Raw genomic sequence first — 18,999 nt, 5'->3', positions numbered from 1 at the left:
TATATGGTTTTTGACCCTAATTTTCTTTATCTTGCAGTCTGAAAGGCACTTTATTATGCAAGTGGTCTGTGAAGCCACACAGTGTCCTGATACAAGGGTAAGTCTGATGTCAGGTGGAAAATCATGGCCTGTCTTTTAGTTTTCCTAGGAAATGCTAGCTTTATCATAAAGTGGTTTGAAATATTGACAATAAGACAACTAATTTTGTTATTATTAAGAATTTTTCTCCAGTATATTTGAGAAGAGGGAAGAATGATACTTGGAAAGTTGCCATAATGGAAATTGCCATCCTCTTAAGAAAATTTTAGTGGGTGCTTTTTGATATGCCTTGCTACTTAATTGCCATAAGTTATTCAAGTTATTGTTTTGAATTGTAGCCATTTAAACAGTTTTGGTGTTGCTGTAACCTAAATATGACCCTCCAAGCAAGTGAGTGGCATAAGTGAGTTCCATGCCACAGATTCCACAGACACCTTTAAAAAAAAAGAAAGAAAGAAAGAAAAGAACTAAATAGGAAAAGATAAAGAAAAAATTGAAGGGAGAAATTATTTCTACAGAAATAACTTTACCTGTATATTCCTTGGTTGACCCATTTGAATAAAGTAGTGTCTTTATTAGATTGCATTATTATTTTAGTAAACTATTCTGTTTTTTATAAAAGGTACGAGTGGCTGCATTACAGAATCTGGTAAAGATAATGTCCTTGTATTATCAGTACATGGAGACATACATGGGTCCTGCTCTTTTTGCAGTAAGTTTGTTGTTGTTTTTTTTTTTAATGTGATTTGAGCTTGTAGCTAATTGGAAAGCCCATCATTCTTAGTTGCTGTTTTGTCAGTTCTGTAATTTTGACTTAATATTATGAAATCAAGGAAATTCCTTGTGTTCCTGAATGTTATGTTTAAGTGTATCATGCCATGCCAAAAAAAACTTGTTCTATCTTTATATTTGTAAAAAGTGTTTTGAAAAAAATTTGCTTCCTTTTTCTACCTTTCATTTCAGACGTAGCTTTTATAAATCAACATTTGAAAACTTGGATATCTGTAGTTAAAGAGGGATCTGACTTAAACCAGCACTTATTTGGGGCCTGGAATATCACTTTTTTCTCTCTCTTTCTCAAGATCACAATTGAAGCAATGAAAAGTGATATTGATGAGGTGGCCCTACAAGGAATAGAGTTCTGGTCCAATGTCTGTGATGAGGAAATGGATTTGGCCATTGAGGCTTCAGAGGTAAGCCTGGGAAGAGGTGGAATGGGGGGAGAGCTTTTATATTCTGATGGCTTTGAGACCATATCTCATAGGTGTTACTCTGCTGGGAAGCTTTTATCCTGACCACACTTTAAGGATATCTTCATTTGTAGAGATTTTGATTTTTTGTTAGCTAAAGTCCCTCATGAGGAAGGGAGATCAGTATTGAGGCATCACATGTTTTTGCCAGTTTGGCATGATTTATTGTAAACATTGGTATTACTCCTGTGAACACAAGGGGGCAGCAGGCTGTCAGAGTTTGAGGTGACACCTGATGCAGAATTATTTCCTATCTAAAGTTGTAATGCAGGCCTGAGGTTTGTAATTGATTATTAGTTCTGGCGAAGGAATTAGAGATAGGGTGAAAGGGGTTAGTTCTGTACTCAGTCTTTGAACTCAAGCATTGTTTCCAAGCCTAACTGTCATCATGCTCTTCAAAAATGATCTTATTTTGGGGGGCATCCTCTTGTAAACTTGGTTCATCTCTTGATCTAAAGATCACTTAGATGATAACTTGTAAATAGTATGAATTGAGCTTGTGAGAAAAGGAATGTAATTCCTTTTTTTTTTTAATGGTAGGTACCAGGGATTGAACCCAGGACCTTGCACATGCGAAGCAGGCACTCAACCACTGAGCTACACCTGCTCCACAAGAATGTAATTCTTAAGGTTGCCCTGGTCCTTCAAAATAGATTATATATATGGTCTAAAAGTCATTGAGGTAGAGCAAAAAAACTAACCTCTCCAGAGATCTCAGCAAATGTTATCATTTGCCCCATATACAGTAGTTCTAATTATTTGCTCTGGTATTGTTCTGTAAAGTCTCTGTGAACACTGAATTAGTGAATAATGAACCAAGGGGAAATACTGAATTAAGTTCCTGTGAGCTTCTGGCTTCGTCAACTGATGAATACATAACTTTGTTTTATGTGTGTTTCTGTACAGACACCTTATTTTGTATAGTTGGTTCATTAACATTGAACTCATGGCTAAGAGCACTATATAACTCATGTCTGAATGAAACTTTCTAACACACATATTTTCTCCAAAAGGGACATCACAGCTTTATTGTGCTTAGGAATACTAGACTTCAGCACTACACTTGGCCATTTTAAATAGTGAAATAACCATCAGAAAGCACAAAACTACAAAAAACATGGCATTAAATATACCGTGAAAAGCATCCTTGCTTACAGTATGAGCTCTGAAACAAGATGGCAAAATGTCACCTTTTTTAACGTCAGCTGGAAATGTGTGCCTTGAATGACTCAAAATTTTCACCACTCTGTTATGGACCCCTCTGCAGTTCTCATTGTATGCCTTTAGTACTTTGATTACTGCTTTCCAGAATTTGCTGTATGTTTTCTCCTTAGGCAGCAGAACAAGGACGGCCCCCTGAGCACACCAGCAAGTTTTATGCCAAGGGAGCGCTACAGTATCTGGTTCCAATCCTCACACAGACACTAACTAAACAGGTGAGTTACTTTCCAAATTCAGCTAGGTAAGCTATGAAACTTTGTAAGGGTTGGGTGGTTTACTGAGGAACAGTTTACATGAAGAAACTTGGCATCTTGTCAAATGTTTGATGTTTGGTAAATGACTCTTGAACAGCTGAGCTAGATCTATAAGATCCTCTAGGCTGAGTTGTTTGTGAAGGAGAACTGGTCTGAACATTTTAGATGTCTTGATTAGGAACAAGCTACACACTGCACTGATTTCCTGAGTGCTGGATTGTCCAATCTGACATGGTACCTGACGTATAAAAGTTGGGGAGAGGGATGTAATAATATTAGGCCACTCACATATCTGGTATATTTTCATGAGCTTGTGGGATATATATATATATGTATATGTATATTTTAATGCTGGTGAGACTGGATACAAGTTATTCAGACCCTAATGAAGGACTCCCATCCATGAAAGAAACTCTTTGTGATACTTCAGGATCATTACAACAATTATTACAACAGGTATTAAGATTCAGGACAAAATAAAAGTCATGAAGATATGGGTCTATTGAGTAAATACAGGAGTTCTTTTATAAGAAGTGCACCTTGATTACCAAAATTCTTTTCTCTTTCTTGGCATGGTGTTTGGGAAATTTCTTTCTGCCACCTCATCTCTTCTGGTATATGACAAATACTACCAAAGAGCTGGCAGTGCTCAGAGGGAACACTGTTGGTTATTTTGAGCACTAAATTTCTTTGTGCACAGGAATAAGATCTGTTTTTAAGAAAGTAGTACATGTTTTAATATAGCAGATAAGTAGAGATATATTTGGTTTGAAATGGACTGTTTGAGCCCTTAAATAAGTTTTCAACTCTTCTTTCAATTTTATAGTTATTCTTTTGACCTTAGCTTTGTTTCTGTATATTTTTATTGTACTTTGGGAACAAATCATCCTTTAGGTATGTAATTTTCTGAAACTGCATAGGCAGCCTGCCTTAAGTTATTGTGTGGGGTGAATGCCACAATAAGGAAAGACACACCTTGAATTCTAATTTAAGGGTAGATCTGCATGAAAATTTTGTACTTTTTATCAAAATGTAACAATTACTGCACCTCATAAATTTCTTCCAATATCTGCCTCCCAGTCACTGCCTTCCTCAAGGGGAACCACGGTCTTTTTTTTTTTTTTTTTTTTTTCCCAGATTTATTTATTTCTCTCCTCCCCACCCCCGCTGCAGTTGTCTGTTGTCATCATTTTTTTCTGCTTCTGTTGTCAGCGACACGGGAATCTGTGTTTCTTTTTGTTGCGTCATCTTATTGTGTCAGCTCTCCGTGTGGGCAGTGCCATTCTTAGGCAGGCTGCACTTTCTTTTTGCGCTGGGTGGCTCTCCTTACGGGGTGTACTCTTTGCGCATGGGGCTCCCCTCCTGGGGACACCCCTGCGTGACACGGTATTCCTTGCGCACATCAGCACTGCACCTGGGCCAGCTCCACATGGGTCAAGGAGGCCCAGGGTTTGAACCGTGGACCTCCCATGTGATAGATGGACACCCTAACCACTGGGCCAAGTCTGCTTCCCCAGATGACTTTTTGAGGTAAAATGATTCTTTGGTCAAAAACTTAACTAATGTCACATTATTTCACCAGGATGAAAATGATGATGATGATGACTGGAACCCCTGCAAAGCAGCAGGGGTGTGCCTCATGCTTCTGGCCACCTGCTGTGAAGATGACATCGTCCCACATGTCCTACCTTTCATTAAAGAACACATCAAGAACCCTGATTGGCGGTACCGGGATGCAGCAGTGATGGCATTTGGCTGTATCTTGGAAGGACCAGAGCCCAATCAGCTCAAACCACTAGTTATACAGGTGAACCCAACGGCAAGGGAGTTTTGAAGTGGAAAGTGGGATGTTTATTATTTTTGCTTGAAAGTATGTCTTTGTTTGCCTAAATAAAGCTGTATATAGTCATCTACAAAGGTTATTCCTGGATTGTTTGCTGTCAATAAGGGACAATTAACTATTTTATTACCTGAGTCTACCTGAATCTTATAAACTAGAAACTTGAAAAATGCAAAAAAGACCAAAAAGAAAAAGTCACCTTTAATTCCATTGTCCAGGAGGAACACTCTGGTTACTTGTCCTTCTAGATTTTTTTCTATGTGCACTAGAATGAAGATGTTACTGCAAATAATCTTAAAAACTTGTTTTTCTACTTAATGATATATGATAAATATTTCCCCATAGTTTTTAATGATGGGGTTATTATTTCATGCTTTAAATATAATGACATTGCTGTAATGAAAACACCCTTATGGAAATGTACTTATTTTGTTCTTATAAATGACAGTAACAGTCCGTTATAATTGAGTTTAGTGCATGTGGAATTCAACCTTTCAGGATATAGCCAAATGCCATTACAGCTGCATCCTGATCACTAATTCAGTGAAGACTGCTGAAACCGTTCAGATTGTTTAATAGAACTCTATACTGGGATTTGGTGAAGAGAGGCAGCCTTTTTTTATTTATGTTTATTATCCTGTTGATATTTCATAGGCATGTCTTTTTAAATAACAAAAGTATCTTGTTGATGCTTTGAGTTAAAACTCCTATTAATATTTCCCCTTCCAAGGTAGTAGGCCACATGAATTTTAATCTCTGTTTTGCTTTGCTAATAACTGTTGTATTTTCAGGCTATGCCTACCCTAATAGAATTAATGAAAGACCCAAGTGTAGTAGTTCGAGATACAACTGCATGGACTGTGGGCAGAATTTGTGAACTGCTTCCTGAAGCTGCCATCAATGATGTCTACTTGACACCCCTGTTGCAATGTTTGATTGAAGGACTCAGTGCTGAACCCAGAGTGGCTACAAATGTGTGTTGGGTAAGGGATTTTTTCTTCCTGGTGAGACAAGGAGCTTGGCTGAACTATTGGCAAGGAAGTAGGAGGTGTGGGAGAGAAATGGGCCCTCACTAGAATATTTTTTCTGAATAACATCTCCTTTATAATTTTTGTTGAAATGCGGGGGAGATGCCACCTGCATGAGCCACTGGGAGCTGTTGACTCATGGAGACTGGTTCCTGAACCATTTAGAACAGTCATGGTAACTAGCAGAAGAATATTTGGATTCAATTTTTTTTCTTGAGTTGTCTGGGGCAAAGAAGTTTGTTGTTGTTTTTTAATTTTTTTATTTCTCTCCCCTTCCTCCCCACGCCCCCGCCCTGGTTGTCTGTTCTGTGTGTGTCCATTTGCTGGGTCTTCTTTGTCCGTGTCTGTTGTTGTCATTGGCACGGGAATCTGTGTTTTTATTGCGTCATCTTGTTGTGTCAGCTCTCTGTGTGGGCGGTGCCATTCTTAGGCAGGCTGCACTTTCTTTCGCGCTGGGCGGCTCTCCTCACGGGGCGCACTCCTTGCGCGTGGGGCTCCCCCGTGTGGGGGACACCCCTGCGTGGCACGGCACTCCTTGCGCGCATCAGCACTGTGCATGGGCCAGCTCCACATGGGTCAAGGAGGCCCAGGGTTTGAACCACGGACCTTCCATGTAGTAGATGGACGCCCTAACTGCTGGGCCAAGTCCGCTTCCCACAAAGAAGTTTTGATTAAGGTGGAGTGTTGCTGGCTACAAAAATGATCATTGCAGAGAAAGGGGTTATGAAGGAAGAAAGGTAAGTGGCCTAAATGTTGAGTCAGTATAGGCTGAATTCAATTCATGAGGAACCTTTGTGGATGTAGAGAGCAGAGGAAGTCAAATAAGGAAAGAGTAAAAAGTAGCAGGCATTTGTGGTAGGTGACAGCAGTCTGCTTAGAGAGTTGTGGGCAGATCATCAGAAAGTGCAAACAAAAAATAAATTTGAAAAGTTAATTTTTAGGATCCATGTCAAATATCTTAAGCGCTCTTAAAAGATGACCTTGACTGAAAAAGTTGAGGACTTACTAGCAATGATTTATTCTTAGATTAGCTGGAAAGGACTAACATTAAGTCTGTCTGGGTTTCAGGCTTTCTCCAGTCTGGCTGAAGCTGCTTATGAAGCTGCAGATGTAGCTGATGATCAGGAAGAACCAGCTACCTATTGCTTATCCTCTTCATTTGAACTTATAGTTCAGAAGCTCCTGGAGACCACAGACAGGTAACTTATTCCACAGAAATAGATGGTGGAGTTGCATCCAACTCCGGTTGTCTTCTATTTGACAGCTATCTAGCCTAATCATATTGACACAAAACAATACTTTATGTCTTCTGGAGGAATGAAAAGAATCCTAGAGTAGTATTATTTGTTTAAATAGATAAATGAGGGCTATGTCTACCTTAGAATTGTTCAGTTTACAATTAAAGTTTCGAAAATAATCTTATTTCTCTGCTGCCTTTTTAGCCCCCCTTTTAGAGTTACTGATCTAGAGAGATCTCCTTAATTCTGCAGTGTCAGCAGTTAGCATGAGTATTTGATTTTGATGAAATCAAAATAAACTATTTTCTGCCCCTCATTTGATAGGAGAAATGGTAGCTTTTATTACTGTTTATTTGTCATGACAGCTCAGTAACTGCCATTTTATGAGACTGGATGAGAAACTTGGCATCAAATAGTTGGTTTAAAAATGGGCTTAGGAAATGCAGTTTGAAGGGAGTATAAATTGGAGATGGCCTTTAAACATACTTTGGTTTTGTGTGAGCTATACCTACTTAAAGCCGTGAGGGAAATGAACCCTTACAGAGAGGGCTAGGTATAAAATCTTCTATTTATCCCCATACCTCAGTTCAAGATTGTATATAAAAACATCTCCCACAGAGGAATGAATAAAATTGGTGAATCTCTTTTTTTGACTGTTCGGGTGACCTCTCTTGCATTGTCCGTGTGGATTCTTAAGCATTTCAAACAAGTCTTTTTTCCTGTAATTTTATCTCATTTTCAAAAGGGCCATTCTGAATTTTAACCAGATCTGATCATAGCCATTGGCTCCAGGCTATTGTGATGCCAATCTTAGATAAGGCCTGAAATCTTATCAATTTCTGGGTTCTTGTTTCAGTGAGGCAGTATCTACATTACAAGAAATTTTCTGTCTTTTCTCCTCAGTTGAGGCTTTAAGGATTTTGCTGTATGTTCCTTACAGACCTGATGGACACCAGAACAACCTGAGGAGTGCTGCATATGAATCTCTGATGGAAATTGTAAAAAATAGTGCCAAGGATTGTTACCCTGCTGTTCAAAAAACAACTCTGGTCATTATGGAACGACTGCAACAAGTGCTTCAGATGGAGGTAAGGATTGGGACACTTCTTACTATTTTGGGGATGAGTGCAGTTCTTCTAATACACAGTGCTGTTTTCAGGACTCTTGTCTCTTTGATTGTCTTTTTTGCTATTTAATAGATATTTCTCAGAAAGATAAGTTTATACAAAAACATTGCAACTTGACATTCACGTTGCTCTTCACGGTTAACTCGTATGCATTATGTCATGTGTGCTTTGTATTTCCTATATATCAATGAAAGTATTTTATTAGTTCTGGCAAAATCAACAAAAATGGAAGGCTTAAATTTAAAACTCTTCCTTTTAGAAGGTTTTTATTTGAAACATGAATGATTTTAATTTTCTTTTCCATAATAGTCACACATCCAGAGCACATCCGATAGGATCCAGTTCAATGACCTTCAGTCTTTACTTTGCGCAACTCTTCAGGTATGGTGGTTCCTTTTCATTTCTTAATCTCAAATTGACAAATTCATGTACACGTTAAACTCTTAAATGGTGTGGATGAAGCTTGATCAGAAGCTGTTCTCAAAGGGTTTGGCTTTATGACTGATTGAGAGAGTAATTTCCCAAGGTCCTTTCCTGTCTAGAAAGAGCCAGTTTGTCTTTTATACTATAGGGAAGGAAACTACTTAGTCTCCCCCAGCTCTATAACTGGTTTGTATTGGAAACTTTTCCTCTTTGGTTTTAATTAGGTTTTCCAGCTTAGCCCAATCACTTTTTTTTTTTTTTTTTTAATTTATATATCTGTCCCCTTCCTGCCCCCCTCAGTTGTCTGCTCTGTGTGTCCATTTGCTGTGTGTTCTTCTGTGCCCGCTTCTATTCTTGTCAGTGGCCCAGGAATCTGTCTCTTTTTGTTGGATCATGTGTGTGTCACCATTCCTGGGCAGGCTGGATTTTCTTTTGCGCTGTGCAGCTCTCCTTACGGGGCGTGCTCCTTGCGTGTGGGGCTCCCCTACATGGGGGACACCCCTGTGTGGCACGGCACTCTGTGCACATACATCAGCACTGCACGTGGGCCAGCTCCACATGGGTCAAGGAGGTTCTGGATTTGAACCGCGGATCTCCCGTATGGTAGGCAGATACTCTATCCGTTGAGCCAAGTCTGCTTCCCAAGCTGAATCACATTTGATTTCTCATCTGTGGTTCACTCTAATGAAAATATAGCCTTGATAGAAGGTAAAATGTCACAGGGGTTTATCAGCTACTGAGTTCAACAACTGTGGTGGACCATGTTCAACACCGGTTTCAGTTCAATAAAAATATTAAATTTGCAAACAAAAATAAATAGCCTTGAGTTTCTGTCATCTTTTGAATATTTGCTATTGGAAACTTTAGGTTACGTAATATATAGTCTTAATTATTTAGCAGTGCCTTCTGTTTGTAGTGGACCCTTTTTCTGAGGATAAGACTTGGGAAGACTAAAATAAAATGGTACTCACTTACGAAGTGACTGAGAACTATTTCTTTTTCTACCAGAGAACAGGAAAACCCTGGAACTTGTCTGAAGCTTAAGTAGGTACTAGATTTTAGTATTCAGTGACAATAACTAGGTCATCTTCTCTGTGAATTCCCTTCATTTTACCCCAAACTTCATTTCTTTAAAAGCATGACTGTTTTTCCTTTCTCATTGCAAAATAGAAGGATCTAGTAATATCAGTCAAAACAAATGAAAGGGTGAGGAGTGTGGTTTGAAGGATATTTACTGAATTGGGAAAAGCCAGGCTTCAGTTTACTTGACTAGCATCTTTAAATGGATTAGGAAATAGGAAAATTTGCTTTTCATCTGTTTTGTGAGTAAAAATTCTAACATGACATGCCTTTTTCTAAAGCTGAAATAATTCAACTGTCATTCCAGTAAAACTGGAGTATGGATGCTACTGACAGAGATTTGTCAGACATAAATAAAATGCAAAGGAGAGGGCTTTCTGCATCAGGGTACTCATGTCATGTTTGCTCTGCATTGGGAAGTGGAAAGGATGTTAAAATGAATGTGTTTATGAAGGTGATTTGCACTGTCTGATTATGCATTTGTTACATATGTGTTGCTAGTCAGTATACCAGTTTTGTTTATATTGCTAATACATTTGTATTAGCAACAATGACCTTTATATCTATGTAAACTGGATATAATCCTTTCTGTGAAAGGATCATCCTATCAGGATGATACCAGAAGTATGTTTAAAAACTGCCTTACTTTGTAGATGAGCATGCCATGGTAAGATTAGCAGTTAATAAATTTACTTTTCATCTTTTAAAAAAATACATTTTCTAGTTCTTGAGCCTGAAAATTGTATCCCCCTGCCCACCAGCACTTTCCCGCCCGCCCCCGCCCCCCCCATAAAAAAGTAAAGGATTTAATTGATGAGAACAGTGTAGTATTCTGATTGGAGGGTTTGGAACCAACAGATCCTGAACTCTTGTTCATTTCACAGAATGTTCTCCGGAAAGTACAGCATCAAGATGCTTTGCAGATCTCTGATGTTGTCATGGCCTCCCTGTTAAGGATGTTCCAAAGCACAGCTGGGTCTGGTGGAGTGCAAGAAGATGCCCTGATGGCAGTTAGCACATTGGTGGAAGGTCAGTGAGCCCAAATCAGGCATGGAATACTGAATTTTTGACCACAGAAATGCATACTCCTCTCATTTACTGGGGCCTGAGTCAGTCTAATGTTGGATTGAACTTAGGTATAAATTTTTATAAAACTACCTTGCCACTCTGCCCTAGAGGTAAATAGGAAGCCAGCTTGTGACTAAGTTAGATTTGCAGCCTATTTGGGAAAAACTAAACTTTTATCACCTACCTGATGTTCACACACACACACCCCAAGTCTTCTTAGAGGGATTTGAATCCTATCAAGTATGAAGGAAGCAAAGATTTATTTCTGGCCTAAAAGGCATATGTCCAACTGGTCTGTCAACATGTGGACCACCCTGAAGGGGCAAAGAAGTTAATTTTGACTCCCCAGAATGGCTGTTCAAATTTAACCTCTACATTCCTTGAGGGCCATGTTACTTTGTTTCAGCCAGAGTGAAATTACATTGCATAGAGAGTTGGTGTTATCTCCAGGGCAAAAGAGGTCCTTCCAGCAGATAATGAATTTTGCTTGTCTTAGACAGCCTTAATATCTTGATGATAGAATCAGAAACTGACCTGTACTCCACCTGACCTGTTGTGGTGTGAAAACAATTTTAGGGGAACTAGGATATCTTCTCTCACCTATGTGAAATCCTGTGGTGCTGTCATTAGCTAATAGCTGGTTTCATTGCAGTGTTGGGTGGTGAATTCCTAAAGTACATGGAAGCCTTTAAACCTTTCCTGGGCATTGGATTGAAAAATTACGCTGAGTACCAGGTAGGATATATTCTTTGAAATAATGATTTATATTCTTCTCACTCATACCTGATGGTCATTGTAGTATAGTCAGTTTCCTATAGCCTGTGTAGTTCTTCCTTATGCATCATCTCCAAGTGTTGCACTACTTTGTCATCCCAAGCATCTGAACTAAAAGTCTAAAAAAAACAGGATATTGGATGCACTAGGTATGGGAACACAAGGTGACTGGCAAGGAAGTTCTGATAAAAGGGCAGCTGTAAAGCTGTGCTGTCAGCTCCCTAAAGAAAAAGGCTTTTTTTTTTTAATGAGGTCTGGGGTTTGAACCTGGGACCTTGTATGTGGGAAGCAGGCAGTCAACCACTGAGCTACATCTGCTCCCAACATTGTTTTTTTTTTTAAAAAAAAAAAAAAACAACAACAACCCTCTTTTGCTTACTTGCCTCTTAATAAGTAGTGGATTTTCTGTCCTTTCTTGATGCTATCTCAAATATTCCTCGTTTTCTCCCTACCATATTGGAAGAAACTAATCTTAGCAGACAGAGGGTATTCTCTTCTTTGACTCTGTGTCAAGTGGTGAAAGATCAGCAGCTAGGTAAAAATATTGCCTTACCTCTGCAGGTGGCCTTTTCTGTTTGCAAGATTATTTCCTCAATTCTTTGCAGGTTTGTTTGGCAGCTGTGGGGTTAGTGGGAGACTTATGCCGTGCCCTGCAATCCAACATCTTACCTTTCTGTGATGAGGTGATGCAGCTGCTCTTGGAGAACTTGGGGGTGAGTGTCTATACAGCTAGTTAACCAGTATTCTAAGAAATAATTGGCTGGAAAGATGATTAAATGTCAAAGATTCATGACCTAACCTGTAAGTTCCCAGAACAAAGGCTGTGAACATATGAAGAAGGGCAATGTTCACTTCCACAAGGTGATTCTTAAGTTAGGTTGTAAAGTTAAAGTAATGCATGGAGCTGGGGTGTCAAAACCCAGAAGAGTGCAAAGGAAAAAGTATATAATCGCTCTATCCAAAGGTAACCATCACTAATGTTTGTGTATGCCCTTTAGGTCTATATGCAGACAAGTCATTTAATTCTTAAGCTTCCGTTTATTCAGATGTACTTGTTTTTTGTCTCTTTATTTTTATCTTTTAGAGCATTTGTATGTTTATTGTAAAATTATGCAGAAAGTACAGTGTTTCTATATACCACCCCTACCCTCTCACACATATAGCTTTCCCTGTCAACATCTGTTACAAAATTTGACTTTTACTAAATTTTTTTTTTTTTTTTTTTTTTTACACTTTGTCAGAATGAAAATGTCCACAGGTCTGTGAAGCCACAGATTCTGTCCGTCTTTGGTGATATTGCCCTTGCTATTGGTGGAGAGTTTAAAAAGTACCTAGAAGTAGTATTAAATACTCTTCAGCAGGCCTCCCAAGCCCAGGTGGACAAGGTAAGCTTAAAGCTATCTTGCTGATCTGTAAGTCCAACCCTAGTTGGAGAAGACGGACTTTTTATAAACATATAACTAAAAAGTGATGGGTATGATGGGGGTTCTGTTCTTTGTCTCTTACAGTCAGACTATGACATGGTGGATTATCTGAATGAGCTAAGGGAAGGCTGCTTGGAGGCCTATACTGGAATCGTCCAGGGATTGAAGGGAGATCAGGAGAACGTACACCGTTGAGTATACAACCCAGTTTACTTAGTCCATTGGCCAGTGTGCACTTAGCCTGATGGACTGTGTCTTTTGTTTTGTAACTCACTTGTAAACTACCACCTGTTGGCTTAAAGGAAGGTTGGGAGAAGGTAGGGAAGCAGCGCCTTAATGAAGGAGAGTAGTTTTGGGGGGAGAGGATTAAGCCTGAATTTCATTATTTCTGCTCCCCTATTATTTCTGTTCCCCCTTCCCAGTCCGTATCCTTGAGTATTGTGAGGGATGGGACTTGGCAGGTTCTTGGGAAAAGCTTGATTTCCCTTATCAACCACTTGATATTTCTATTACTGTTTGCGGAAATATTTATACTTTACTCCTTTGATATCACTGACTTAGAGGGAAAAGTTCTGTTAATACCTTCCAAATTATTATAATTGTTTGTGGAAGAAGAATATCTGTCTCATCTGTTAACTTGATGGATGACATTTTAATCCGAGGAAGAATAATTGGATACTACTATGTGCAGCTGGTTATCTAGCCTGACTCTCACTGATGGGGGTAGAATACATGGACATTTTGCAAAGGGGGTATAGTCTTACCCCATGTGGACTTTATCAGACTTCCCGTTTCTTTTATAGTTTTCAGACTTTCTGTTTCTTTTATAGCGGATGTGATGCTGGTACAACCCAGGGTAGAATTTATTCTGTCTTTCATTGACCACATTGCTGGAGATGAGGATCATACAGATGGAGTGGTAGCATGTGCTGCTGGACTGATAGGGTAGGTGTTTTAGTTTGCTAACGGCTGCCAAGGCAATGTGCCAGAAACAGGTTGGCTTTTTACAGTGGGGATTTATAACTTATAAGCTTACAGTTCCAAGACTAGGAAGAATGTCCAAACTAAAGGCATCAGGTGACACTCTCCATAAAGACCACTGGCTGCTGCCAATCCTGGACTTCTGTTACATGAGAATGCAGATGGAACAGATCTCTGCCTTCTCCAGGCTCTGTTGATTTCAGGTTCTTGCTCCTCTAGCTTTTGCTCTCAGCTTCCCTGGGATCCTCTCTGAGCTCCTGGGGACTTTTTTCTCTGCTCTGTCTCCTGCATCCATCCCATTTATAAAAGACTCCAGTTAAGAGGATTGAGGCCTACCCTGGTCACACTCTATCGAAGTAATCTAACAAAGGAACTTAACTGGAGTGATTTAATCAAAAGGCCCCACCTCTAATAGGTTCATACCCACCAAAATGGATTAGCTCTAAGATGGACATGTTCTTCTGGGGTCCATGCAGCTTCCACAGTAGGTTATGATAGCCTGCTTCTTTGAGCTTAAAAGAACTTCTCATGGGAAATGTGTAGTAAAGAGTTTTGAGAGGAGCCTGGAGCAACAACCCACCTCTGTGGCTTGGAGGAGGTTTAGATTTCATTTTTGAGATTGATGTTATGTAATAGAGCCCAGGCATCCCATTTTAAATGCTCGGTAATGACAATTGTAACTTTTAGCCTTATTCTATACTCTCCAGACCTCTAATTTCTCTCCACTAAAAACTCTTGAATTCTCCTAGGTATAGAAGCATTATCAGATTTATCTGTATCCCACATTCTGATGTTGGGTAACAAATTGCCTATTCAGCCTCCTCTACTAAGTATTTCTGAGGCTCATTAGGGGAAAGCACAATGTTCTTGAGCTCGAAGACCTGGGTTCTGGTTCTGATTTTACCATGAATTAGCTGTGTGGAACCTTGGGTAAGCCATTTTTTATTTTTAGATCTCAATTTTCTTAAATACACAAAGATCTGGAATTATCTCTAAAATTTCTTCCAGCTTTAAAAATTAGGTGACTTCTAAGAAACCCACTGATAGCTTAGAACCTATTTGGAATGCTCAAAACAGATGATACTGGTATGGGGCCAACATCTTATTCTCTTGTGTGTTTGTTTTACACAGGGATTTATGTACAGCATTTGGGAAGGATGTATTGAAATTAGTAGAAGCTAGACCCATGATCCATGAACTGTTAACTGAAGGACGGAGATCAAAGACTAACAAAGCAAAAACCCTTGCTACTTGGGCAACAAAAGAACTGAGAAAACTAAAGAACCAAGCTTGGTAAGACCTTGTCTCCACTCCCCTCTTCTGTTTCCTTGGGTAGAAGCTGTGTTTTCCTTAGGCTATTCTGACAAGGGCTGCCTTTCTTTTGGTCTTTATTTTGTCCTTTTTCCTACAGAGGTGCTTCTGAGCCAGGCCTCTCTGCCTTATACTAGTGGAAAGGTCAGGCAACCCCAATCATTTCTTGAGCCAAATATTTTATTCATTATATAACTGTTACCTTCTGGACCCTAATAAAATCATTGATAATGGCATTTTCCTGTAATTTTCTTCCTAATTTTTCCCTTTCTCTTCCCCATGCCCTTTTCTTTTTTTATTGTAATACTTTTGGACATTGTTTAACTATACAGAAGATATCCAAAGCCAAAATTGTCTGACCCCTGCTTTAATTTATGTAGTTTTATTTTTGGAACTCCTCCCTAATAAGTTATCTTATTCCACACATCTCAGTAAAATTGATTTTGAGTTTTATCCTCTTAGTTCCCTTCCCACCCTCTGATATAGGTGCTAATAAGAGCAGGTAGAAGGCACATAGGAAAATAAGAAAAGCAATAAGCCCTTAAATAGTTAATAGTCAAATTCAGCTCTAACTAAGAGCCCTTAATAGTTGGAATCGGAGAGGTGTTTGGCTCTGTTGAGTATATGTGATTGACTTTTTTTCCCCTCTGTTTTTAGATCTGTTACCATTGGGATGATAACCTGAGACCCCCACTGGAAATCTCCAATCTTTTGAAAAACCCGGAAGTGAGGAGTGTGCACGGATGCTGAATGTTTGGGAATGAGAGGATGAGTGAGTGAGGCTTAAACACACCACATTGAAAATCCTGCCACAGCAGCAGCCGCAGCCACCAACAGCAGCGCTGTTAGTGAGCTAAGCACTGACTTCGTAGGAAACCATAACATCGGCCATCTTGGAAAAGAGAAAAACAATGGATTTGCCTGCTTTTTAAAGAAAAAGCTATCTTTTCCCAGAAGAGGCTAGAACTAGCTTTTCTGTCTTTTGGCCAGTGCTGAGTGGAATGACTGGTTTGGGAGAGAAGGAGGAGGGACTGGGTTCAGCTGTGGTGCTTTGTTGTAAAAGGCAGCTTGGCCTTTGCTACTGATGAGAAAGATGGAGCCTGGGTCTCGAGCCCACCTTCGGTGTACCTTTGCCACACGGTACAGTACGCGTGCCGATTAAAAGGAGGGTGAGGGATTCTTTTCAGTCTGAGAATGAGTGTGTGTGAGTGAGGCGGTATCCACATTCTCAACTTCAAGTCATTGCAGTTTCTTTTTCCCAGGAAAAAAGGGGGGGAGGGGGTTAGACATTGCATTTCATAAAACTAACTGAAGTTCTGTCTACTGATGCAGCACAAGAGATGTAAAAAAAAAAAAAGGAAAGACGCTCTTTAGGGTTCTTGTTTTTTTTTTTGGGGTCTTTTTTTTTTTTTTTAAATCTTTTAGGGAAAACACTGACGAATGGTCAGAGCTCCCATCCTGATCTTTTCATCAAAGGCGTCTTTCCTAATAATATGGTTCAACTGTGAATGTAGAATGGGGGGAGGGGGGAGGAAAAGAAAACTCTGGAGTTAGAGGATATAGAAAAAATAAACACTTGTTGCAAATAAAGAATGCAGACTTCAAAAACAAAAGCCACAACCCAAACAAACCAAAATTTAAATGCTCAGAATTGGCAGCACAAAAGAAAAGCTCTCTCTCTCCTGACTTGTATTGTGGCAGTCTGAATGCCCCCAGAAAATTGTGCCAAAGAGTTTAGGAAACAAATACACAGTAAAAGAAAAAACATACACAAAACAAGAAATTTCAGGTAACTATTTTGGATTGCAAACGATAAATTTAATGTTCAAACAATCTGATAAAATAACCATTTGGAAACTGCTTGGCCTTCTGTTCTCTTTTATTTGATTGACTACAATGTGGTATTGGTCTCTTGCTGCACTTGAAAACCAACTAATCAAAACAAAAGGCAAAGACAAAAAAATATATATAAGTATATATACTAACTAGAACTCGTGATGAAAATGGCACTTGAGAAAGGTTATATTTTTCCACTGAAGTTGAAGATAAATAAAATGGTGTCAAACATTCCCTCTGATCACACACTTTAATTTTTTTTAAGGGTGTGATGTGATCATAAATAGGCTTAATTATTTTCTCTTTTATAATCAAACAGGGCACCCTGTATTTTGGTTTTAAGAATCTTTCAGCAATAAGAAGGGATGTCAATGAGCTTTGATCCCCTTTTGGTTTTGCAGTTAGGAGTTTATGCTGGCATTTTTAGTATGCTGCTTTCAAAAAACCAAGGAAGTGTTCATTGCTTCCTGGTACTTGGATTAACAAACAATACCCTTATTCCCATTTTCATTTCCATTCAGCAAAAAGTATGGGGCTATGTTTTTCTCCATCTCTTACTGTGATATCTTCCCCTTCCTGTCTGACTTCCATTCATAAGTGGGATTGGCCCAGCCCTCCCACACGGCAGCATCTCTTATAGCTCTTGTACAGGGTATCAGATATTGTGCCTTTTGGTGCCAGGTTCAGAGTCAAGTGCCGATCTATGAACCAGTGTACAAAAAAAAAAAAAAAATTCCAGGTGATTGAAGGAGAGACGCTCCATAGTGTATAAAGAGCTCATACCAGCTCCTAAGCCCTATTACAAAGAGGCCTGACCCTTTAATGCCTTGTTTTTAATTTTAGTTATTCCTTGAGGGAAAACATACTAACCATTCCTGATATTAGATAGGGATGGGTCAGGGCTTAGGGAAGGGTAGGGATATTGGGGAGAGAGAAAAACTGATCATTCCTCAGTGCTACCCATTTCTGTCCTGTGTGGGCTGCTTAGCTAGACAGCAGGAGAATAAAGTACACCGAGAACCATAATGAAAACAAAACCTTCCGTGTGTTGTCATGTTTTGTTCCAGGGAAGCAGTTGATGAGTGCTGTTAATGATGCTTTCTCCCAGATCCATTCAGAGATGGAGAGGAGGAAAATGGGCTGGTTGGATTGTGGTCTTGGTGCCTCACGGTTATTTTGCACTGGTTATGCATTTAATCCTCTTTTGAAGTTACCTTTGGCTAGTGGGTTTTCCATAGTCTAGGTACTACTTGTCCTTAATCAGTTGTACTTCCTAAGGCAATTGGATGCAAAATGCATTCTGTCCACTCACTGTCTAGGCTTTCCCCAACCTAGTCTTGGCACATTCCTTCAAGAATGTAGCTACCATTTTGGGAAGACGGCAGTGTAGCTATAAAGAAAATGGGTGTGGACTAGGCTTTGGTTTGCCACAAGTGGCAGCTGCTTATATAAATTACATTTATTAAATTGCTTTTCATTTTCCTAGTTCCCAGAAGCTCCCCTCTTGAATGTTGAAATTTTGGCTGTCAGAGGCATCTCTAATATTGCCTTAGGGGCTTGTGCTGAAAGGGAGGGGGATTACTCAGTGTAGTGTTTTAACTTTCAGGACCAAGTAATCTAATCACTCTATTGAAGTGTGTTAGTCTGACTTTAAAAGAAATCCAAACTCCATTAGCTTTTGATAGCATCTTGGTTTTTGAAACAACTTCAATCTGTAATTGGCATTCAGAATGCCCTTGGCATGCCAGTATGTGATGGCATTAAAACCTGTTAAAACACTTGAGCCCAACTTTATTAACCAAAACTGATATCACCACCTTTATCTTCTAAATAAAGTCCGCTTTATTTTTATTTTCAACATTTTGCCGCTTCATTTTTGGTTCCAGATGGTGTCTCCTTGGAGGTGAAGTGAATGGTTTGAAAGAAACTGGAGAGCATGATGATAGATGTGTGTATGAATGAAGGAGAGGAAGAGCACATATGTCTTAAAAAACGGACTATACATAGTGCAATGCAAAATGAGAAAAATAATTCCTTTAGGAGGTAGTGAATAAGTACTAAGTGGAGGGGGTTTCCAGTTTGGAGTTTGATTTTGAAGCAGTACT

At 39.3% G+C, this 18,999-nt stretch overlaps 1 protein-coding gene across 2 annotated transcripts in view; it reads left to right on the top strand.

Moving 5' to 3' along the window:
• The window catches only part of KPNB1 (karyopherin subunit beta 1), a 28,242-nt gene extending 9,490 nt beyond the window's left edge, over positions 1-18,752 (top strand). Inside the window, exons 6-23 of one of the 2 annotated variants that reach the window (XM_071210630.1) lie at positions 38-97; positions 662-751; positions 1,122-1,232; positions 1,830-1,907; positions 2,624-2,725; positions 4,347-4,571; positions 5,396-5,587; positions 6,701-6,831; positions 7,811-7,958; positions 8,307-8,378; positions 10,385-10,529; positions 11,221-11,303; positions 11,948-12,055; positions 12,584-12,727; positions 12,851-12,956; positions 13,597-13,711; positions 14,879-15,040; positions 15,716-18,752. In XM_071210630.1, coding sequence (XP_071066731.1) covers positions 38-97; positions 662-751; positions 1,122-1,232; positions 1,830-1,907; positions 2,624-2,725; positions 4,347-4,571; positions 5,396-5,587; positions 6,701-6,831; positions 7,811-7,958; positions 8,307-8,378; positions 10,385-10,529; positions 11,221-11,303; positions 11,948-12,055; positions 12,584-12,727; positions 12,851-12,956; positions 13,597-13,711; positions 14,879-15,040; position 15,716 — 2,073 coding nt within the window. In that variant the 3' untranslated portion in view covers positions 15,717-18,752. The remainder of the gene's footprint in view (positions 1-37; positions 98-661; positions 752-1,121; positions 1,233-1,829; positions 1,908-2,623; positions 2,726-4,346; positions 4,572-5,395; positions 5,588-6,700; positions 6,832-7,810; positions 7,959-8,306; positions 8,379-10,384; positions 10,530-11,220; positions 11,304-11,947; positions 12,056-12,583; positions 12,728-12,850; positions 12,957-13,596; positions 13,712-14,878; positions 15,041-15,715) is intronic. The other variant, XM_058284098.2, reaches the window with a different exon arrangement.
• The last annotated feature ends 247 nt before the right edge of the window (positions 18,753-18,999 follow it).

Source organism: Dasypus novemcinctus, chromosome 21, assembly GCF_030445035.2.
Source record: "Dasypus novemcinctus isolate mDasNov1 chromosome 21, mDasNov1.1.hap2, whole genome shotgun sequence".
Taxonomy (NCBI): domain Eukaryota; kingdom Metazoa; phylum Chordata; class Mammalia; order Cingulata; family Dasypodidae; genus Dasypus; species Dasypus novemcinctus.
Note: the sequence above shows the minus strand (reverse complement) of the source record. Positions and strands in the feature narration are given on the sequence as shown.